The 21,030-nt window shown below is 48.6% G+C and overlaps 1 protein-coding gene across 2 annotated transcripts; it reads right to left on the reverse strand.

The window, feature by feature from the left end:
* Positions 1-15,225: 15,225 nt before the first annotated feature.
* Positions 15,226-19,317, reverse strand: LOC138798982 (oocyte zinc finger protein XlCOF8.4-like). Of its 2 annotated transcripts, none has more exons than XM_069979637.1 (6): positions 18,967-19,317; positions 18,584-18,769; positions 18,370-18,493; positions 18,192-18,250; positions 17,993-18,080; positions 15,226-16,374 (listed from the first exon to the last, which is right to left on the reverse strand). In XM_069979637.1, exons 1-6 carry the CDS (start codon positions 19,036-19,038, stop codon positions 15,611-15,613), a joined length of 1,293 nt encoding a protein of 430 aa, XP_069835738.1. In that variant the 5' UTR covers positions 19,039-19,317; the 3' UTR covers positions 15,226-15,610. The 2 variants fall into 2 exon arrangements, with proteins under 2 accessions (XP_069835738.1, XP_069835737.1); XM_069979636.1 differs by having other exon boundaries at positions 15,226-16,377.
* Between the last annotated feature and the right edge of the window lie 1,713 nt (positions 19,318-21,030).

The raw sequence follows: 21,030 nt of genomic DNA on the forward strand, positions 1-21,030 counted from the left end.
GTCAGGACTGCCGCTACATGCCGGGACTGCGGCTACATGCCGGGACCGCCGCTACATGTCGGGACTGCTCCTACATGTCGGGACTGCTCCTACATGTCAGGACTGCCCCTACATGTCAGGACTGCCCCTACATGTCAGGACTGCTGCTACATGCCAGGACTGGCGCTAAATGCCAGGACTGCCCCTACATGTCAGGACTGCCGCTAGTGGTGTAAACACAAGAACTATTTATATGAATTGCTTTAAAAAAATAAATAAAAAAAAATCACTATAATCAGGACCAAATATTACCTCCATACCGTTATTGAAGAAAACACACTATATATAGGCCAATATTACCACCATAAAGTGACCGCCCCATAATGACTCTACACTCACCGGCCACTTTATTAGGTACACCTGACATGGTCAAGACAATCTCCTGCAGTTCAAACCGAGCATCAGTATGGGGAAGAAAGGTGATTTGAAGGCCTTTGAACGTGGCATGGTTGTTGGTGCCAGAAGGGCTGGTCTGAGTATTTCAGAAACTGCTGATCTACTTGGATTTTCACGCACAACCATCTCTAGGGTTTACAGAGAATGGTCCGAAAAAGAAAAACCATCCAGTGAGCGGCAGTTCTGTGGGCGGAAATGCCTTGTTGATGCCAAAGGTCAGAGGAGAATGGGCAGACTGGTTCCAGCTGATAGAAAGGCAACAGTGACTCAAATAGCCAACCGTTACAGCCAAGGTAGGCAGAAGAGCATCTCTGAGCGCACAGTACGGCCAACTTTGAGGCAGATGGGCTACAGCAGCAGAAGACCACACCGGGGGCCACTCCGCTCAGCTAAGAACAGGAAACTGAGGCTACAATTTGCACAAGCTCATCGAAATTGGACAGTAGAAGATTGGAAAAACGTTGCCTGGTCTGATGAGTCTCGATTTCTGCTGCGACATTCGGATGGTAGGGTCAGAATTTGGCGAAAACAACATGAAAGCATGGATCCATCCTGCCTTGTATCAACGGTTCAGGCTGGTGGTGGTGGTGTCATGGTGTGGGGAATATTTTCTTGGCACTCTTTGGGCCCCTTGGTACCAATTGAGCATGGTTGCAACGCCACAGCCTACCTGAGTATTGTTGCTGACCATGTCCATCCCTTTATGACCACAATGGACCCAACATCTGATGGCTACTTTCAGCAGGATAATGCGCCATGTCATAAAGCTAGAATCATCTCAGACTGGTTTCTTGAACATGACAATGAGGTCACTGTACTCCAATGGCCTCCACAGTCACCAGATCTCAATCCAATAGAGCATCTTTGGGATGTGGTGGAACGGGAGATTGGCATCATGGATGTGCAGCCGACAAATCTGCGGCAACTGTGTGATGTCATCATGTCACTATGGACCAAAATCTCTGAGGAAGCTTCCAGCACCTTGTTGTATCTATGCCACCAAGAATTGGGGCATTTCTGAAGGCAAAAGGGGGTCCAACCCGTTACTGGCATGGTGTACCTAATAAAGTGGCCGGTGAGTGTATATACAGACCAATATTACCACCATAGAGTGACCACCGCATAATGACTCTATATACACCATATACAGACCAATATTACTGCCATAGACTGACCCCTGTATAATGACTCTATATACACTGTATGCAGACCAATATTACTGCCATAGACTGACCCCTGTATAATGACTCTATATACACTGTATGCAGACCAATATTATGTGGCGATCACTCTATGGCTGTACTACTGTATATATACTGTACTGTGGCTGTACTGTATATAGTGTCATTATGTGGTAGTCAATCTATGGCAATAATGACTATATATACGCTATATAGAGACCAATATTAATGCCAAAGAGTGACCACTGCATAATGACTCTATATACACTATATACAGACCAATATTACCGCCATAGAGTGACCACCGCATAATGACACTATATACAGACCAATATCACCGCCATAGAGTGACCACTGCATAATGACTCTATATACAGACCAAAATTACTGCCATAGAGTGACCACTGCATAATGACTCTATATACACACTATATACAGACCAATATTATGTGGCGATCACTCTATGGCGGTAATATTGGTCTGTATATAGTGTCATTATGTGGTAGTCAATCTATGGCAATAATGAGTGTATATATATACACTATATACAGACCAATATTAATGCCAAAGAGTGACCACTGCATAATGACACTATATACAGACCAATATTACCGCCATAGAGTGACCACCACCTTATTCTTTTCTCAATAAAATACACCGTATTGCAGCAATTACATACTGTAGGACTGATGAGGCCGGAGAATGGCTGCACACACACACCATTATATATATATATATATATATATATATATATATATATATATATATATATATATATATATACACACACACACACATGAAAACACATTATACAGATACAAACCATCCAGTCCACACACTATACACAGGACATGTAACACACACTACATTCATGCATTATACACCTACATTCATACACATTACACACTACATATACAGAATACTTACTCCCTCTAGCATGCTGGGTGCAGTGGTGCATCCCCCTCATGTTCCTTAGCAGCAGGCTGTCATCCTCCCCCGGCAGCCCTCTCCTCCATCGTCCCGACAGCTCCACACCAGAGGAGGAAGTCACGTGCAGTGAGAGGAGGGAGGGAGGGGGAGGGGGAGCAGACACGGAGCCCAGCGTCCTGCAGCCTCTGTGTGACCCCTGATAGCAGCAGCCGGGGATCATTCACAGACGCTGCAGGATGCTGTCTGTGCTCTCCTCTCCACTGGAACTGCGGTAGGGGGCCCCTGGGCATTTGCCCTGCTTGATACCCCCCCCCCCCCCCTAACGCCGGCCCTGCCTTTGAGGGGGTTTTACCTGGAACATCTTTTCCCCATATTTCTTGTAGGGGCCATTTATATATTTAAATAAAATAATCATATCTCCCCTTATCCATCTCTTCTCCAGACTAAACAAATGTAATTCTTTTAATCTCTCCTCATAACTAAGATGCTCTATTCCCCTTATTAGATTAGTGGCCGTCTTTGTACCCTCTCCAGCTCTAGAACGTCCTTTTTATGAATCGGGTTCCAAAACTGGACGGCGACTCCAGATGAGGCCGCACCAAAGCTTTATATAGCGGTAATATTATATCCCTGCCCCCAGAGTCCAGGCCTGTTTTAATGCATGACAATATCCTGCCGGCCTTAGAAGCAGCTGACTGACATTGTGTGCTGTTCTGTAGTCTATTATCTACAAGTACACCCAGATCCTTCTCCATCAGCGACTCTCCCAGAGTAACTCCCCCCAGGACATATGATGCATGTGGGTTATTAGTACCAAGGTGCATAACTTTACATTTATCCACATTGAACCTCATTTGCCAAGTGGACGCCCAAACACTCAGTGTGTCTAAGTCATCCTGTAACATCTGCACATCCTCCATAGACTGTACTGTACTACAAAGCCTGTAACATCTGCACATCCTCCATAGACTGTACTGTACTACAAAGCCTGTAACATCTGCACATCCTCCATAGACTGTACTACAAAGCTTGTAACATCTGCACATCCTCTATAGACTGTACTGTACTACAAAGCCTGTAACATCTGCACATCCTCCATAGACTGTACTGTACTACACAGCCTGTAACATCTGCACATCCTCCATAGACTGTACTGTACTACAAAGCCTGTAACATCTGCCCATCCTCCATAGACTGTACTGTACTACAAAGCTTGGTGTCATCTGCAAAGATAGAAACATTGTTGTTAATTCCATTCTCAATATCATTAATAAACAAGTTAAACAGAAGAGGGCCCAGTACTGACCCTTGGGGTACACCACTTATTACCGGGGACCATTCGGAGTAGGAATCATTGACCACCACTCTCTGGGTACGATTATTAAGCCAGTTTTCAATCCAGTTACACATTAACCCTTTAAGGACATGGCCCATTTTCGTTTTTACGTTTTCGGTTTTTCCTCCTTGTGTTTAAAAGGTCATAGCACTTGCATTTTTCCACCTAGAAACCCACATGAGCCCTTATTTCTTGCGTCACTAATTGTACTTTGCAATTACAGGCTGAATTTTTGCATAAAGTACACTGCGAAACCAGAAAAAAATTCAAAGTGTGGTGAAATTGAAAAAAAAAACGCATTTCTTTTATTTGGGGGAAATGTGTTTTTACGCCATTCGCCCTGGGGTAAAACTGACTTGTTATGCATGTTCCTCAAGTCGTTACGATTAAAACGATATATAACATGTATAACTTATATTGTATCTGATGGCCGGTAAAAAATTCAAACCGTTGTTAACCAATATACATTCCTTAAAATCGCTCCATTCCCAGGCTTATAGCGCTTTTATCCTTTGGTCTATGGGGCTGTGCGAGAAGTCATTTTTTGCGCCATGATGTGATCTTTCTATCGGTACCTTGATTGCGCATATACGACTTTTTGATCGCTTTTTATTACATTTTTTCTGGATTTGATGCGACCAAAAATGCGCAATTTTGCACTTTGGGATTTTTTTGCGCTGACGCCGTTTACCGTACGAGATCAGGAATGTGATTAATTAATAGTTCGGGCGATTACGCACGCGGCGATACCAAACATGTTTATTTATTTATTTATTTGTTTACTTTTATTTAAAACCTGGGAAAAGGGGGGTGATTCAGACTTTTATTAGGGGAGGGGGATTTTTACTATTAACAACACTTTTTTTTTTTTTTTTACACATATACTAGAAGCCCCCCTGGGGGACTTCTAGTATATACACTGTGATCTCTCATTGAGATCTCTGCAGCATAGATATGCTGCAGAGATCCATGAGATCGGCACTCGTTTGCTTTCGGCTGCTGCAGCCGGAAGTAAACGAGTGCCGAGCCGAGGACGGCGCCAACTTGGACGCGTCCCCGGCCGGCATCAGTAACGGAGATCGCTCCTCCGGGACAAGGTCCCGGAGGAGCGATCTCCCCCACTAGACACCAGGGAAACGTTGCCTCCGGTAATCGGAGGCAGCTGTCAACTTTGACAGCTGCCTCCGATTAGCTAATTAGCGGGCACGGCGATCGGACCGTGCCCGCTAATAGCGGCGGTCCCGGGCTACACGCGGCACCCGGGATCGCGGCACTTCAAAGCGGGGCCGCCGCGCGGCCCCGCTTTGAAGTGCTAATGAGGACATAGGACGTACCGGTACGTCCTATGTCCTTAAGAGGTTAAACTTTCCAAACCGATAGACTTTAACTTACCCATCAGACGTCCATGAGGAACTGTGTCAAACGCTTTAGCAAAATCCAGGTACACGATATCCACAGCCGCCCCCCCATCCAGGTACACGATATCCACAGCCGCCCCCCTATCCAGGTACACGATATCCACAGCCGCCCCCCTATCCAGGTACACAATATCCACAGCCGCGCCGCCATCCAGGCTTCTACTTACCTCTTCATAGAAACATATTAGGTTGGTTTGACAGCTTCTGTCCTTAGTAAAACCATGCTGGTTATCACTTATAATACTATTACCCCTACATATTCCTGGATGTAGTCCCTTATAAGCCCCTCAAATAGTTTCCCCACAATGGACGTTAAGCTTACGGGTCTATAGTTACCTGGGGAAGTTCGAGAGCCCTTTTTGAAAATCGGCATTACATTTGCCTTACGCCAGTCCCTCGGCACAATACCAGTAAGCAAAGAATCACGGAATATTTCATACAAGGGTAAAGAAACTCTGGGGTGTAATCCATCAGGCCCTGGAGCTTTGGTTACATTGAGTTTATTTCATTTATCTTGGACCATATCTATAGTAAACCAGTTCAGTACATGTGTTAGCAGCACTGGCCCCACCCACCTCAGTACTGGCCCCACCCACCTCAGTACTGACCCCACCCACCTCAGTACTGACCCCACCCACCACAGCTCCATCATCTTCTTTTGTATATACAGAACTGAAGAAGCCATGAAGTAACTCCGCTTTCTCCTGATCCCCAGTTATTACCTCCCCGTCCCCATTATTTAGGGCTCCTACATGCTCTGACCTTGGTTTTTTTGCATTAATATATTTGAAGAATTTTTGGGGGTTTCTTTTGCTATCTATGGCCCCTGCCTTTCATTGTGAATTTTTGCTGCTTTTATTACATTTTTACAGGTTTTGTTGACTTCTTTAAAATGTTTAAAGGCTAAAGCTGCCCCCTCTGATCTGTACTGTATACGGCTGACCCCTCTGATCTGTACTGTATACAGCTGACCCCTCTGATCTGTACTGTATACGGCTGACCCCTCTGATCTGTACTGTATACGGCTGACCCCTCTGATCTGTACTGTATAAAGCTGACCCCTCTGATCTGTACTGTATACAGCTGACCCCTCTGATCTGTACTGTATACGGCTGACCCCTCTGATCTGTACTGTATACGGCTGACCCCTCTGATCTGTACTGTATACACCTGCTGACCCCTCTGATCTGTACTGTATACACCTGCTGACCCCTCTGATCTGTACTGTATACGGCTGACCCCTCTGATCTGTACTGTATACAGCTGACCCCTCTGATCTGTACTGTATACGGCTGACCCCTCTGATCTGTACTGTATACGGCTGACCCCTCTGATCTGTACTGTATACTGCTGACCCCTCTGATCTGTACTGTATACGGCTGACCCCTCTGATCTGTACTGTATACAGCTGACCCCTCTGATCTGTACTGTATACAGCTGACCCCTCTGATCTGTACCGTATACAGCTGACCCCTCTGATCTGCACTGTATACGGCTGACCCCTCTGATCTGTACTGTATACAGCTGACCCCTCTGATCTGTACTGTATACGGCTCACCACTCTGATCTGTACTGTATACGGCTGACCCCTCTGATCTGTACTGTATACAGCTGACCCCTCTGATCTGTACTGTATACGGCTGACCCCTCTGATCTGTACTGTATACAGCTGACCCCTCTGATCTGTACTGTATACGGCTGACCCCTCTGATCTGTACTGTATACGGCTGACCCCTCTGATCTGTACTGTATACACCTGCTGACCCCTCTGATCTGTACTGTATACGGCTGACCCCTCTGATCTGTACTGTATACAGCTGACCCCTCTGATCTGTACTGTATACGGCTGACCCCTCTGATCTGTACTGTATACGGCTGACCCCTCTGATCTGTACTGTATACAGCTGACCCCTCTGATCTGTACTGTATACTGCTGACCCCTCTGATCTGTACTGTATACGGCTGACCCCTCTGATCTGTACTGTATACAGCTGACCCCTCTGATCTGTACTGTATACGGCTCACCACTCTGATCTGTACTGTATACGGCTGACCCGTCTGATCTGTACTGTATACAGCTGACCCCTCTGATCTGTACTGTATACGGCTGACCCCTCTGATCTGTACTGTATACGGCTCACCACTCTGATCTGTACTGTATACGGCTGACCCCTCTGATCTGTACTGTATACGGCTGACCCGTCTGATCTGTACTGTATACAGCTGACCCCTCTGATCTGTATTTTCTCATTTATAGCCCCTCTAACCTCGGTTGTCGCCATGTGGGATTGGATTTTAACCGTTTATATTTGTTCCCCATAGGAATATATTTGGCCGTACAGTTATGTAATGTGGATTTGAAGATTTCCCATGTATCATCAGTATCCGTATGTGACAGCAGCCGCTCCCAGTCTATGCCCTGAAGTTCGTCCCGTAACCCAGGAAAATTGGCCCTTTTAAAATGAAGAGTCTTTTCCCTCCCAACATGTTTTTCTTTTCTACACTTTAAGCTAAAAGTCCCAATATTGTGGTCACTATTCCCCAGGTGTTCATGGACAGTGACATCCCCAACCAGCTCAGCGCTGTTAGAAATAACCAGATCCGGCAGCCATCACTTCTAGTCGGCTCCTCCACAAACTGGCCCAGAAAATTATCCTGCAGGAGGGTAAGAAATTCCCCCCCTTTGTGGATTTAGCTGAACCGTGACCCCAATCTATATCTGGGTAGTTGAGGTCCCCCATTATCACTACTGTCCCCTCCCGGGCAGCCCACCCTATTTGTCTATTCAACTGGCCATCTACCCCCTCAGTAATGTTGGGGGGTCTATAGATTACACCAAGAATAATTTTATCACTCTTTACCTCCTTCTGTAGTTCTACCCACAATGCTTCCACATCATCACAGTCATCGCCCACTATTGCATCTTTTACACTCACTTTAATATCATTTCTGACATACAGACATACTCACCCTGTCCTTATACCATACAGACATACTCCTCCTCCTGCCCGCCCTGTCCTTATACCATACAGACATACTCCTCCTCCTGCCCACCCAGTCCTTATACCATACAGACATACTCCTCCTCCTGCCCACCCTGTCCTTATACCATACAGACATACTCCTCCTCCTGCCCACCCTGTCCTTATACCATACAGACATACTCCTCCCCCTGCCCACCCTGTCCTTATACCATACAGACATACTCCTCCTCCTGCCAATCCTGTCCTTATACTATACAGACATACTCCTCCTCCTGCCCGCCCTGTCCTTATACCATACAGACATACTCCTCCTCCCCTTCTGCCCACCCTGTCCTTATACCATACAGACATACTCCTCCTCCCCCTGCCCACCCTGTCCTTATACCATACAGACATACTCCTCCCCCTGCCCACCCTGTCCTTATACCATACAGACATACTCCTCCTCCCCCTGCCCACCCGGTCCTTATACCATACAGACATACTCCTCCTCCTCCTGCCCACCCAGTCCTTATACCATACAGACATACTCCTCCTCCTCCTGCCCACCCAGTCCTTATACCATACAGACATACTCCTCCTCCTCCTGCCCACCCAGTCCTTATACCATACAGACATACTCCTCCTCCTGCCAATCCTGTCCCTATACTATACAGACATACTCCTCCTCCTGCCCGCCCTGTCCTTATACCATACAGACATACTCCTCCTCCCCTTCTACCCACCCGGTCCCTTTTGAACAATGTAAATCCCTGACTATTGACAGCCCAGTCATGTGAGGAGTCCAGCCATGTCTCAGTCACACCAACCACATCAATGGACTCCTCCAGCCCCCAGGCCTCCAGCTCCCCCATCTTGCTGCTAGGCTTCTGGCATTAGTGACCATACACTTTATATTACCATCGAGTTTAACCCCTTCATTATAAGAAATGGGATTTATTACTGTGCTGTGACTACAATCATCCTCACTGCTCATCTGCAACATATGGATCTCCCTATGCACTGCTCTTATCCTCCCCCCACAGGACCCTTCTCCCTATGCACTGCTCTTATCCTCCCCCCACAGGACCCTTCTCCCTATGCACTGCTCTTATCCTCCCCCCACAGGACCCTTCTCCCCATCCACTGCTCTTATCCTCCCCCACAGGACCCTTCTCCCTATCCACTGCTCTTATCCTCCACCCACAGGACCCTTCTCCCTATGCACTGCTCTTATCCTCCCCCCACAGGACCCTTCTCCCTATCCACTCCTCTTATCCTCCCCCACAGGACCCTTCTCCCTATGCACTGCTCTTATCCTCCCCCACAGGACCCTTCTCCCTATGCACTGCTCTTATCCTCCCCCACAGGACCCTTCTCCCTATGCACTGCTCTTATCCTCCCCCCACAGGACCCTTCTCCCTATCCACTGCTCTTATCCTCCCCCACAGGACCCTTCTCCCTATGCACTGCTCTTATCCTCCCCCACAGGACCCTTCTCCCTATGCACTGCTCTTATCCTCCCCCACAGGACCCTTCTCCCTATCCACTACTCTTATCCTCCCCCCTCCCCCCACAGGACCCTTCTCCCTATCCACTCCTCTTATCCTCCCCCACAGGACCCTTCTCCCTATCCACTGCTCTTATCCTCCCCCACAGGACCCTCCTCCCTAGCCACCACTCTTATCCTCCCCCCACAGGACCCTTCTCCCTATCCACTGCTCTTATCCTCCCCCCACAGGACCCTTCTCCCTATCCACTGCTCTTATCCTCCCCCACAGGACCCTTCTCCCTATGCACTGCTCTTATCCTCCCCCACAGGACCCTTCTCCCTATCCACTGCTCTTATCCTCCCCCACAGGACCCTTCTCCCTATCCACTGCTCTTATCCTCCCCCCTCCCCCCACAGGACCCTTCTCCCTATCCACTGCTCTTATCCTCCTCCCCCACAGGACCCTTCTCCACATCCACTGCTCTTATCCTCCCCCACAGGACCCTTCTCCCTATCCACTGCTCTTATCCTCCCCCACAGGACCCTTCTCCCTATCCACTGCTCTTATCCTCCCCCACAGGACCCTTCTCCCTATCCACTGCTCTTATCCTCCCCCACAGGACCCTTCTCCCTATCCACTGCTCTTATCCTCCCCCACAGGACCCTCCTCCCTAGCCACCACTCTTATCCTCCCCCACAGGACCCTTCTCCCTATCCACTGCTCTTATCCTCCCCCCACAGGACCCTTCTCCCTATCCACTGCTCTTATCCTCCCCCACAGGACCCTTCTCCCTATGCACTGCTCTTATCCTCCCCCACAGGACCCTTCTCCCTATCCACTGCTCTTATCCTCCCCCACAGGACCCTTCTCCCTATCCACTGCTCTTATCCTCCCCCCTCCCCCCACAGGACCCTTCTCCCTATCCACTGCTCTTATCCTCCTCCCCCACAGGACCCTTCTCCACATCCACTGCTCTTATCCTCCCCCACAGGACCCTTCTCCCTATCCACTGCTCTTATCCTCCCCCCACAGGACCCTTCTCCCTATCCACTGCTCTTATCCTCCCCCTCCCCCACAGGACCCTTCTCCCTATCCACTGCTCTTATCCTCCCCCCCCACAGGACCCTTCTCCCTATCCACTGCTCTTATCCTCCCCCCCCACAGGACCCTTCTCCCTATCCACTGCTCTTATCCTCCCCCCACAGGACCCTTCTCCCTATCCACTGCTCTTATCCTCCCCCCACAGGACCCTTCTCCCTATCCACTGCTCTTATCCTCCCCCCACAGGACCCTTCTCCCTATCCACTGCTCTTATCCTCCCCCCACAGGACCCTTCTCCCTATCCACTGCTCTTATCCTCCCCCCACGGGACCCTTCTCCCTATCCACTGCTCTTATCCTCCCCCACAGGACCCTTCTCCCTATCCACTGCTCTTATCCTCCCCCCACAGGACCTTTCCCCCTATCCACTGCTCTTATCCTCCCCCCACAGGACCCTTCTCCCTATCCACTGCTCTTATCCTCCCCCCACAGGACCCTTCTCCCTATCCACTGCTCTTATCCTCCCCCCACAGGACCCTTCTCCCTATCCACTGCTCTTATCCTCCCCCCACAGGACCCTTCTCCCTATCCACTGCTCTTATCCTCCCCCTCCCCCACAGGACCCTTCTCCCTATGCACTGCTCTTATCCTCCCCCTCCCCCACAGGACCCTTCTCCCTATCCACTGCTCTTATCCTCCCCCACAGGACCCTTCTCCTACCTCTTCAATGTTCTGTCCCCTCTTTAACCTATCCGCCACTATATTACATACTACATTGTCCTCCCTCCACATCCCTAGTTTAAAAACCCCTCCACCCCTTCTAGGATTCTCTCCCCCAGCACAGCGGACCCCCTTCCATTAAGGTGCAAATTATCTGCGGAAAACAGTTTGTACCCCAATGAAAATTCAGCCCAGTGCTCTAAAAACCCCAAACCCTTCTTCTCTACACCACGATGTGAGCCATGCATTTACCTCCCGCAGCTCCCGCTGTCTTTCCTGCGATGCGCATGGCACAGGCAGTATTCCAGAGAATACAACCTTGGAGGTCCTTCCCTTCAATGCTTTTATGTTTAACAGATTTTTAAGAATTTTTTTCTATCTATATTATCAAATATTCCTGATATCTTGCATTCTCACCACTGAGGCTAAAACTAAGCTGAGACTTCCTGTTGTGTCTGTGGTGATAAGAGGAGACTGCAGTAAAGTGATCTGTACAGCATTGCAGCGTCATGTGACCCCAAAAGATAGAGGGGACAATAGCAGTTCCCTGTGGAACGACCTCTTCACAGGTAACAGAGCGCGCTCAGTAATGTCTCACATTCTCAGGGGACAGAGGCTATCTATTGGCCTCTATGTCCATGAGGCTTGCTGTAAAGCATGTCACTAAGTGCTGTTAAAAAGAAAACAGCCCAGGCAAGATGGCTGCCCACATAACAATGTACAAAAAGTAAAATAAAATAAAAAATTAAACTTAGAAAAAAGAAACAGATTAGAATAGAAGAGGTATAGTATCTGACTGTAATTGGGTGACACTTTCCCGTTAAAAGATGTGGTCACACAAAGACCGATTGTGGCATTCTGATGCAGTCATAATATTAAGGATTTATCGGTGCATGGCCGGATGAGAGAGGATACAACACAAGGGGCTGGCATTGGTTGATATCTGGCGCCCCATGGTTCACCATAGATGGCGATACTGTAACTACTCTCCGTACTAGGCTGGGAGGCAATGTTCACCATGTCCTCTATTATAACGTGTTGGAGTTTTGTGGTGTATACTCTGGTGTGTAGGTGCGTTGTCGGGATGACTGTCCACCCAGAGTGGAAGAGCTTCTCAGAACACATCAGATCCCTGCGGATAGGAATAATCAGTCTCAGTGTGATACAGAATATAGGGGGGGCACATAAGGGAGACATATGGCAGCTACGCTGTGCAGGCCTAGGTGCAGTCCCGTTACCTACCGGGGGGGGGGGGGGGTAGCTGCTAGTTATTAGATATGAAGCTGTGGGTAACCAAGGGTTAAAGAGCCGACATCAATATCACATAAATCATTGTGTCTGATTGCTGATTTGCATTGAGTAAGTTCTTTCTTTGGTTCTTAACTCTTCTATTACATGAGGTTGTTTGTTCGCACATTGATAGTTTTGTATATAAGGGAGGAGCTTGGGAGTCACGTGAGGGTTCGGCCAAGCGTCTGTCATCCGTCTCCTTCCACACACTACCTCGTCTCACCAATAAAGCCTATACTGCTTCACTGCTACAGGGTGAGTGCCGCCCTCCTTTTTGTATCTGTTTTATATGGAGAGGGATACTGCCCTTGGCTTTACTGCTACAGGACGAGTTCTGCCCTCCTTTCTGTATCTGGTCCATGCGGAGACAAATACCGTCCTTGGCTTCACTGGTACAGGGTGAGTGCCGCCCTCCTTTCTGTATCTGGTCTATATGGAGAGGGATACTGTCCTTGGCTTCACTGATACAATGACTATACAGCTGGAGGGATAATAGTAATTTCCCTTGTGTGAGTTCTCTGATTTCCAACAAGACTATACTTCTGAGCAAAACATTTCCCGCATTCTGAACATACAAACGGTTCCTCCCGTGTCAGTCCATTGATCCTTGAGCTTGGCTTTACTAGTAAAATAGTTCCCACATTCAAAACACGTAAATGGTTTATCCCCTTGGGCATTGGTCCTGTGACAGTGGGGTTGCAGGGCTATTCTGCTTCCCCCCCTGTTGTCGCTCGCTTTGCGGGGTTGGCGGTCGCTGACTGATACAGTGTGGAGTTAGTGTAGGGACCCATGTGAACCAGGAGACCTGCACATGGTACATGGTGCAATATGGTTTGATCAAATTATATACCAACATCCTGGCATTGGTTTTTATATGTGGCCAAGAGGCATTAGTGTCAGCCATAGGCGTGAGGTGCAGCATTAGTGTCAGCCATAGGCGTGATGTGCAGCATTAGTGTCAGCCATAGGCGTGATGTGCAGCATTAGTGTCAGCCATAGGCGTGAGGTGCAGCATTAGTGTCAGCCATAGGCGTGAGGTGCAGCATAAGTGTCAGCCATAGGCGTGAGGTGCAGCATTAGTGTCAGCCATAGGCGTGAGGTGCAGCATTAGTGTCAGCCATAGGTGTGAGGTGCAGCATTAGTGTCAGCCATAGGCGTGAGGTGCAGCATTAGTGTCAGCCATAGGTGTGAGGTGCGGCATTAGTGTCAGCCATAGGTGTGAGGTGCAGCATTAGTGTCAGCCATAGGCGTGAGGTGCAGCATAAGTGTCAGCCATAGGCGTGAGGTGCAGCATTAGTGTCAGCCATAGGCGTGAGGTGCAGCATTAGTGTCAGCCATAGGGGTGAGGTGCAGCATTAGTGTCAGCCATAGGTGTGAAGTGCGGCATTAGTGTCAGCCATAGGCGTGAGGTGCGGCATTAGTGTCAGCCATAGGCGTGAGGTGCAGACACTCCTCTTTTTATGTCCTGGTCACTAGAGCCCATTTACACTGGCCGCTCAGCAGCAGTAAGCGTTCCTAGAAATGCTCATTCGGCCCTAGTAAATCAGCCAAGAACGGGGACACGCCCACCTGTCAGCTGATCACATCTTGTGCAGCGGTAAGATCTCTCGCTATCGGCCACAAATCTTCCAGTATGAGCGGGATGAGCCGATCAGCAAAGATCAGTAAATGTAAAATGTCCTTTAGTTTCCTATTAGATGGCCGATCAATAATGTAAACCAGATCTGCTGGATCGGCGCTCGTTTACTACGCGTATTGGACGGCTCGGTAATCGTTTAGTAAGGGCAGCACCGGCCAGTAATCGCCCCATGGACCCGGCTCAAGAGATCGGCAGCTCCAGCCGCCTGGCGCTTTCCTCCTGATGTCACCTCTACACCCCGCCCCCACCACCACTTCCTTACTGCTGGTTTCCAGTTGCTGATCACACAAGTCTGGTAGCGTACTTACCATCAGGGCCTCTCTCATCTGTCGTTCTTTATTTCGGGCTAACAGAGGGCCATGACACTATTAACTCTTTTCCCACTCTCCGCCCACCGATGTGTCTTCAGCCCGCCCCTGACTCCTCCAGAATGATTGACAGCCAGCTCACCTAGAAATCCCACACAGCTGAAGATGAGCCGGCTGTCAATCATCCTGGGGGCGGCCTGAAGACACAGCACGTCACTAAGTGCTATTAAAAACAGCTCAGGCAAGATGGCCGCCCCCAATACCAATGTACAAAGAGTGAAATAAAAAAAAATGACAGTCAGAAAATAGAAACAGATTAGAATAAAAGAAGAAATTTTAGTATCTGACACCAATCAGTAACAGAAAACTTAGGTGACACCTTCCCTTGAAGGCATGTATACGACGCTGATGGGATATATGTATACACTGTATATACATATATATATATATATATATATATATACAAAGGGACTCCGTCACCATGAAAATGCTCCCTAATCTATTCCCATCATGTTATAGAGCAGAAGGTGCTGGATCAATATATATCTGGATGGGAAAAGCTTCAGCACAACCTGTAATTTATTTAATGAAGTCCAGTGAGTGATCCTGTCATTGAGTGACTCCGCCCACTGGACTCCTAACACAGAATGAGGAAGGATTTCACTTAATACGTTAGACATCTTACCTAATCTGACTTCCACAATTATATATATCAATCGGCTCGGCTCCTCCTTATCTGTAACATGATGGGGATAGCTTAGGCAGCATTTTCATGGCGACGGCTTCCCTTTAACATAGTGCAATCCGGCCTCATCGCAGTGAAAATTCCCAGATTTCCAGGTGAGACATTTCCTACACTATGAATAAATGACCGGCTTCATTCCTGAGTGAATTTTCTGATGGCTTACAAGATTTGATTTCTGAGTAAAACATTTCCTACATTCTGGACATGAAAATGGCTTCTCTCCTGTGTGAGTTCTCTGATGTTCAACAAGACTATATTTCTGAGAAAAACATTTCCCGCATTCTGAACATGCAAATGGTTTCTCCCCTGTGTGAGTCCTCTGATGATCCCTGAGTTTGGCTTTAGTAGTAAAACATTTTTCACATTCAGAACAAGAAAATGGTTTCTCCCCTGTGTGAGTTCTCTGATGGTGAATGAGATGAGCCTTCTGGGTAAAACGTCTCCCACATTCAGAACATGTAAATGGCTTCTCTCCTGTGTGAATTATTTTATGTTTAAAAAGAAATGATTTCTGGTTGAAAGATTTTCCACATTCGGAGCAAGTGAATGGCTTCTCACCCGTGTGAATTATTTTATGCTGATTGAGACCTGTTTTACGGGTAAAACATTTCCCACATTCTGAACAGGAGTACGGCTTCTCCCCTGTGTGAATTCTCCTGTGTGTAAAAAGATTTGCGTTTTTTGTAAAGCGTTTCCCACATTCACCACACTGAAACATTTTCATCCCTCTCTGGGACACATTTGAGAGGTTTGGATGTGAGTCCTCTCGATTAGATGGTCGATCTGTAGTGTGAGGTGCGTTATGGGTAATAAGGCTTTCGTCTGCTTGTGCTGTGTACGTTGGAGATACGAGGCCGTTCCCCTCACTACGATTATCTGCTGGAAGATAACCGGATTATCATGGATGTTTACAATCTGGACATAGTTCCTTAGGCCGGGGTCACACTGCGGTTTTGCTGCCCGTTTTTTTAATCCGTTTCATCCATCCTGATAAAAACGCATCCATTTTTTTTAATGTACACAAAAGTGTGGCCGAAGTGTACGCTAAAAAACGGACAGCAAAACCGCAGCGTGACGCCGGCCTAACACTCATTATACAGCAAAGACCAGAACCTTCTTCTGTACACAGAGACCACAGGAGGATGACACCTACACCAAGTGACATGACAGGAGACTATCCTCACCCTCACAGCACCCACCCTCCTCTAGTATATATCACATGGTTTCCTCTATCAGGCTATGTTCACACAACATATGAGACCGGCCGTTCCGTGACCCCGTCCGCGTCACGGAACTGCCGGTCTCTGCCCGGATCATCCCGGTTGCCGATGGCAACAACGGCCGTACTTTTACGTAGTGTGAACATAGCCTCAGACCGCAGAGTCCTCCCGTACAATCACCAGGACTCCCGCCTGCACTATATCTGGGATGTGGCAGGAGAAAAGGGAAGTTATTAAATCCGCTAGTTTCAGGAAGTTATATAGATTTGTAATTTACTTCTATGTAAAAATCTTCAGTCTTCCAGTACTTATCAGCTGCTGTATGTCCTGCAGGAAGTGGTGTATTCTCTCCAGTGTTAAACATTGCTCTCTGCTGCCACCTCTGTCCATGTCAGGAACTGTCCAGAGCAGGAGAGGTTTTCTATGGGGATTTGCTGCTGCTCTGGACAGTTCCTGACATGGACAGAGGTGGCAGTAGGGAGAACTGTGTCAGACTGGAGAGAATACACCACTTCCTGCAGGATATACAGCAGCTGATAAGTACTGGAAGACTGGAGATTTTTACATAGAAGTAAATTACAGATCTATAAACCTTTCTGACACCAGTTGATTTAAAAGAAACAGATTTCCCCCGGTGTGCCCCTTTAACATGGAGTGAACTCTGACCAGGATCGCACAGAGGAGCGTTACCTACTTATTGTCGTTGTTTGTTTCCTCTCCTGGTTATGGGGGGAAAAAATGCCTTAAAGGGAATGCCTTATCTTCTGGTATATACCGCTGCATTTAACAGAACTCACAGATGTAACTGCGGCAGAGAACGGGAGGCGGCCCAACGGCCCCGACAGACCCCTCAGTATACACAAATCCATCAATCACACTGCTGGGGACCATCAAATCCATCAATCACACTGCTGGGGACCATCAAATCCATCAATCACCCCACACACACACACCATTCATAGACACCAGTGGTATAACAGAGTCCTTCAGGTGTCATGCTGCCCGTGGTTCACAGGGACAGGTTCCCCTTCAGATTTAGTTTAGAATTACAATGGCGTCCTGCACTTTGTGTAAACTATGCCGGGGACTTGGGTAGCTTGTTTCTGCACAGACGTGTGACACATGACCCGGCCTTCCTGTTTATTTTACCCTCTTGGAGTGTGACATTTTACAGATCTGTAACCATGTGGCCGTAGTCAGATGGGAGGGGCTGAGGACCTGATGTTCACTGTGACCTCCAGCATAGAGGGTGATAGGAAGCTAGAAATCCTCACCTGACATGTCCGTTGGTTCGTCCTCCTCCTCCCCCCTCCTCACACACATCGCTTCACATTCTAATTTAACATTAGTCACATCTTCATCCTGAGGCAACAGGTAAAAAACTGGTTGGAGACGTCTAATGGATCAGCGTAAGTCACCAAATGTCTAACCACATCTGTAGCCGAGACCAACACAATCCCCCATAGTGATTACCTGATGGGGATCCAGAGGAGCAGGACATCTCTCTGGTGGATTCCTCTTACTGGATCCATCTGTAGGAGACACACACAGTGACTGAATACATTGTGTATATGTGATGAGTAGATAATGGGGGGTCTAGGGGACCCCAATACTGCTCTCTCCTTTACCATCAATGAGAGTCTCCTCTTACCCGGTGATGTGAGGGGCCGGTGGTCCTCCATCATGGCCTCCTGGTACAGATCCTTGTGTCCTCCTACATACTCCCACTCCTCCATGGAGAAATAGACGGCCACATCCTGACACCTTATAGGAACCTGACACACACAATGATCCAGTCATCATCCAGACCCATCATCCCTTGTGTTCCTGGATGATGTCCCAGCATTCCCAGCAGCATTGCTCACCTCTCCAGTCAGCAGCTCCATCATCTTGTGGGTGAGTTCTAGGATCTTCTGCTCATTGTTCCTCTCAGGTATCAGTGAGGGAGGTGGAGGCTCCGTGATGGGGCCCCGGGCCCTGCTCCATCCTCCTGACCTGCTGCTGCTGGGGGCCACACACTCTCCACATGTCTTCTTCACTACTGTGTAATCCTGAGGATGGAGAGACCCTGATAAATATCACTATATACAGAGCCCCCACCTCTCCGCCCATGTCCTGTATTATTACTAGAGAGAAGAGGGAGGTCATGTGACCCATCCCCCAGAATCCCTCACCTCTCCGCTCATGTCCTGTATTATTACTAGAGAGAAGAGGGAGGTCATGTGACCTATCCCCCAGAATCCCTCACCTCTCCGGTCAGCAGGTAGATGATCTCCAGGGTGAGGTGTAATATGGAGGTCTCTCTTCTTTCTTGCTCCATCCTTGGTGGATCCGGCAGGTAGAGGAGCAATCTCTTACACTGTAGGGAGCTGAATGGGAGGAAGGATCAGTAACCTCCTCATTCTGCAGAGGAGAGAAACTTCCAGACACTTTAATGTGGAGAATGAGAAATGAAGCAGAAAGTAAGATGTGGCTGCTGTAATCTGCAGCTTCCTGGCTGTATATACAGAGCGGTGACTATAGAAGAAGGAATCTCTGTATATACTGAGGTGTAATGGAGGTAGATGCTAGTGTGATGTCAGCAGGAGGGGCGGGGCCTCGACCGGAAGTAGGAAGCAGCTGCACCATTCACTGTGTAGAAACGGTAATGTCTAAATCCCACACTGTAAAAGGACCTGTGTGATGTCACCATCATGTGACCGGTCACATGGGAGGGGGGAGGAGTCAATGTGTGTGTGTATGTGTGTGCGCCGCCATGTGTTTATACAGTTCGGAGCCGTGTGTGTATATACAGTGTAAGGTCCAGAGCCGAGTGTGTATATACAGTGTACGGTGCAGAGCCGTGTGTGCATACAGTGTATGGTGCAGAGCGGTGTGTGTATACAGTGTATGGTGCAGAGCGGTGTGTATATACAGTGTATGGTGCAGAGCGGTGTGTGTATACAGTGTACGGTGCAGAGCGGTGTGTGTATACAGTGTACGGTGCAGAGCCGTGTGTGCATACAGTGTATGGTGCAGAGCGGTGTGTGTATACAGTGTACGGTGCAGAGCGGTGTGTATATACAGTGTATGGTGCAGAGCGGTGTGTGTATACAGTGTACGGTGCAAAGCCGTGTGTGTATACAGTGTACGGTGCAGAGCGGTGTGTGTATACAGTGTACGGTGCGGAGCCGTGTGTGTATGCAGTGTACGGTGTAGGGCCGTGTGTGTATACAGTGTACGGTGCGGAGCCGTGTGTGTATACAGTGTACGGTGCAGAGCTTTGTGCATATAGTGTATGGTGCGGAGCTGTGTGTGTATACAGCGTACGGTGCAGAGGCGTGTGTGTATACAGTGTACGGTGCGGAGCCGTGTGTGTATACAGTGTACGGTGCGGAGCCGTGTGTGTGTATACAGTGTACGGTGCGGAGCCGTGTGTGTGTATACAGTGTACGGTGCGGAGCCGTGTGTATACAGTGTACGGTGTGGAGCCGTGTGTATATACAGTGTACGGTGCGGAGCTGTGTGTATACGGTGCAGAGCCGTGTGTGTATACAGTGTATGGTGCAGAGCCGTGTGTGTATACAGTGTAAGGTGCAGAGCCATGTGTGTATACAGTGTACGGTGCGGAGCCGTGTGTATATACAGTGTACGGTGCGGAGCTGTGTGTATACGGTGCAGAGCCGTGTGTGTATACAGTGTATGGTGCAGAGCCGTGTGTGTATACAGTGTACGGTGCGGAGCCGTGTGTGTGTATACAGTGTACGGTGCGGAGCCGTGTGTGTATGCAGTGTACGGTGCGGAGCTGTGTGTATACGCTGCGGAGCCGTGTGTGTATACAGTGTACGGTGCGGAGCCGTGTGTGTGTATACAGTGTACAGTGCAGAGCCGTGTGTGTATGCAGTGTACGGTGCGGAGCTGTGTGTATACGGTGCGGAGCCGTGTGTGTATACAGTGTATGGTGCAGAGCCGTGTGTGTATACAGTGTACAGTGCAGAGCCGTGTGTGTATGCAGTGTACGGTGCGGAGCTGTGTGTATACGGTGCGGAGCCGTGTGTGTATACAGTGTATGGTGCAGAGCCGTGTGTGTATACAGTGTACGGTGCAGAGCCGTGTGTGTATACAGTGTACGGTGCGGAGCCGTGTGTGTATATAGTGTACGGTGCGGAGCCGTGTGTGTATATAGTGTACGGTGCGGAGCCGTGTGTGTATACAGTGTACGGTGCGGAGCCGTGTGTGTATGCAGTGTACGGTGCAGAGCTGTGTGTATACGGTGCGGAGCCGTGTGTGTATACAGTGTACAGTGCGGAGCCGTGTGTGTATACAGTGTACA

The sequence above is a fragment of the Dendropsophus ebraccatus genome, chromosome 8, assembly GCF_027789765.1.
Source record: "Dendropsophus ebraccatus isolate aDenEbr1 chromosome 8, aDenEbr1.pat, whole genome shotgun sequence".
Lineage (NCBI taxonomy): Eukaryota > Metazoa > Chordata > Amphibia > Anura > Hylidae > Dendropsophus > Dendropsophus ebraccatus.

Excerpts from the sequence above, each read along its gene's own strand:
- LOC138798982 (XM_069979636.1), bottom strand. The coding sequence starts at position 19,038 with ATGGAGCAAGAAAGAAGAGAGACCTCCATATTACACCTCACCCTGGAG. Across the intron at positions 18,770-18,966 it reads TCTACCTGCTGACCGGAGAG|GATTACACAGTAGTGAAGAA; the intron begins GTGAGGGATTCT and ends CTCCATCCTCAG. Across the intron at positions 18,251-18,369 it reads CCGGCCCCTCACATCACCGG|ATGGATCCAGTAAGAGGAAT; the intron begins GTAAGAGGAGAC and ends TGTCTCCTACAG.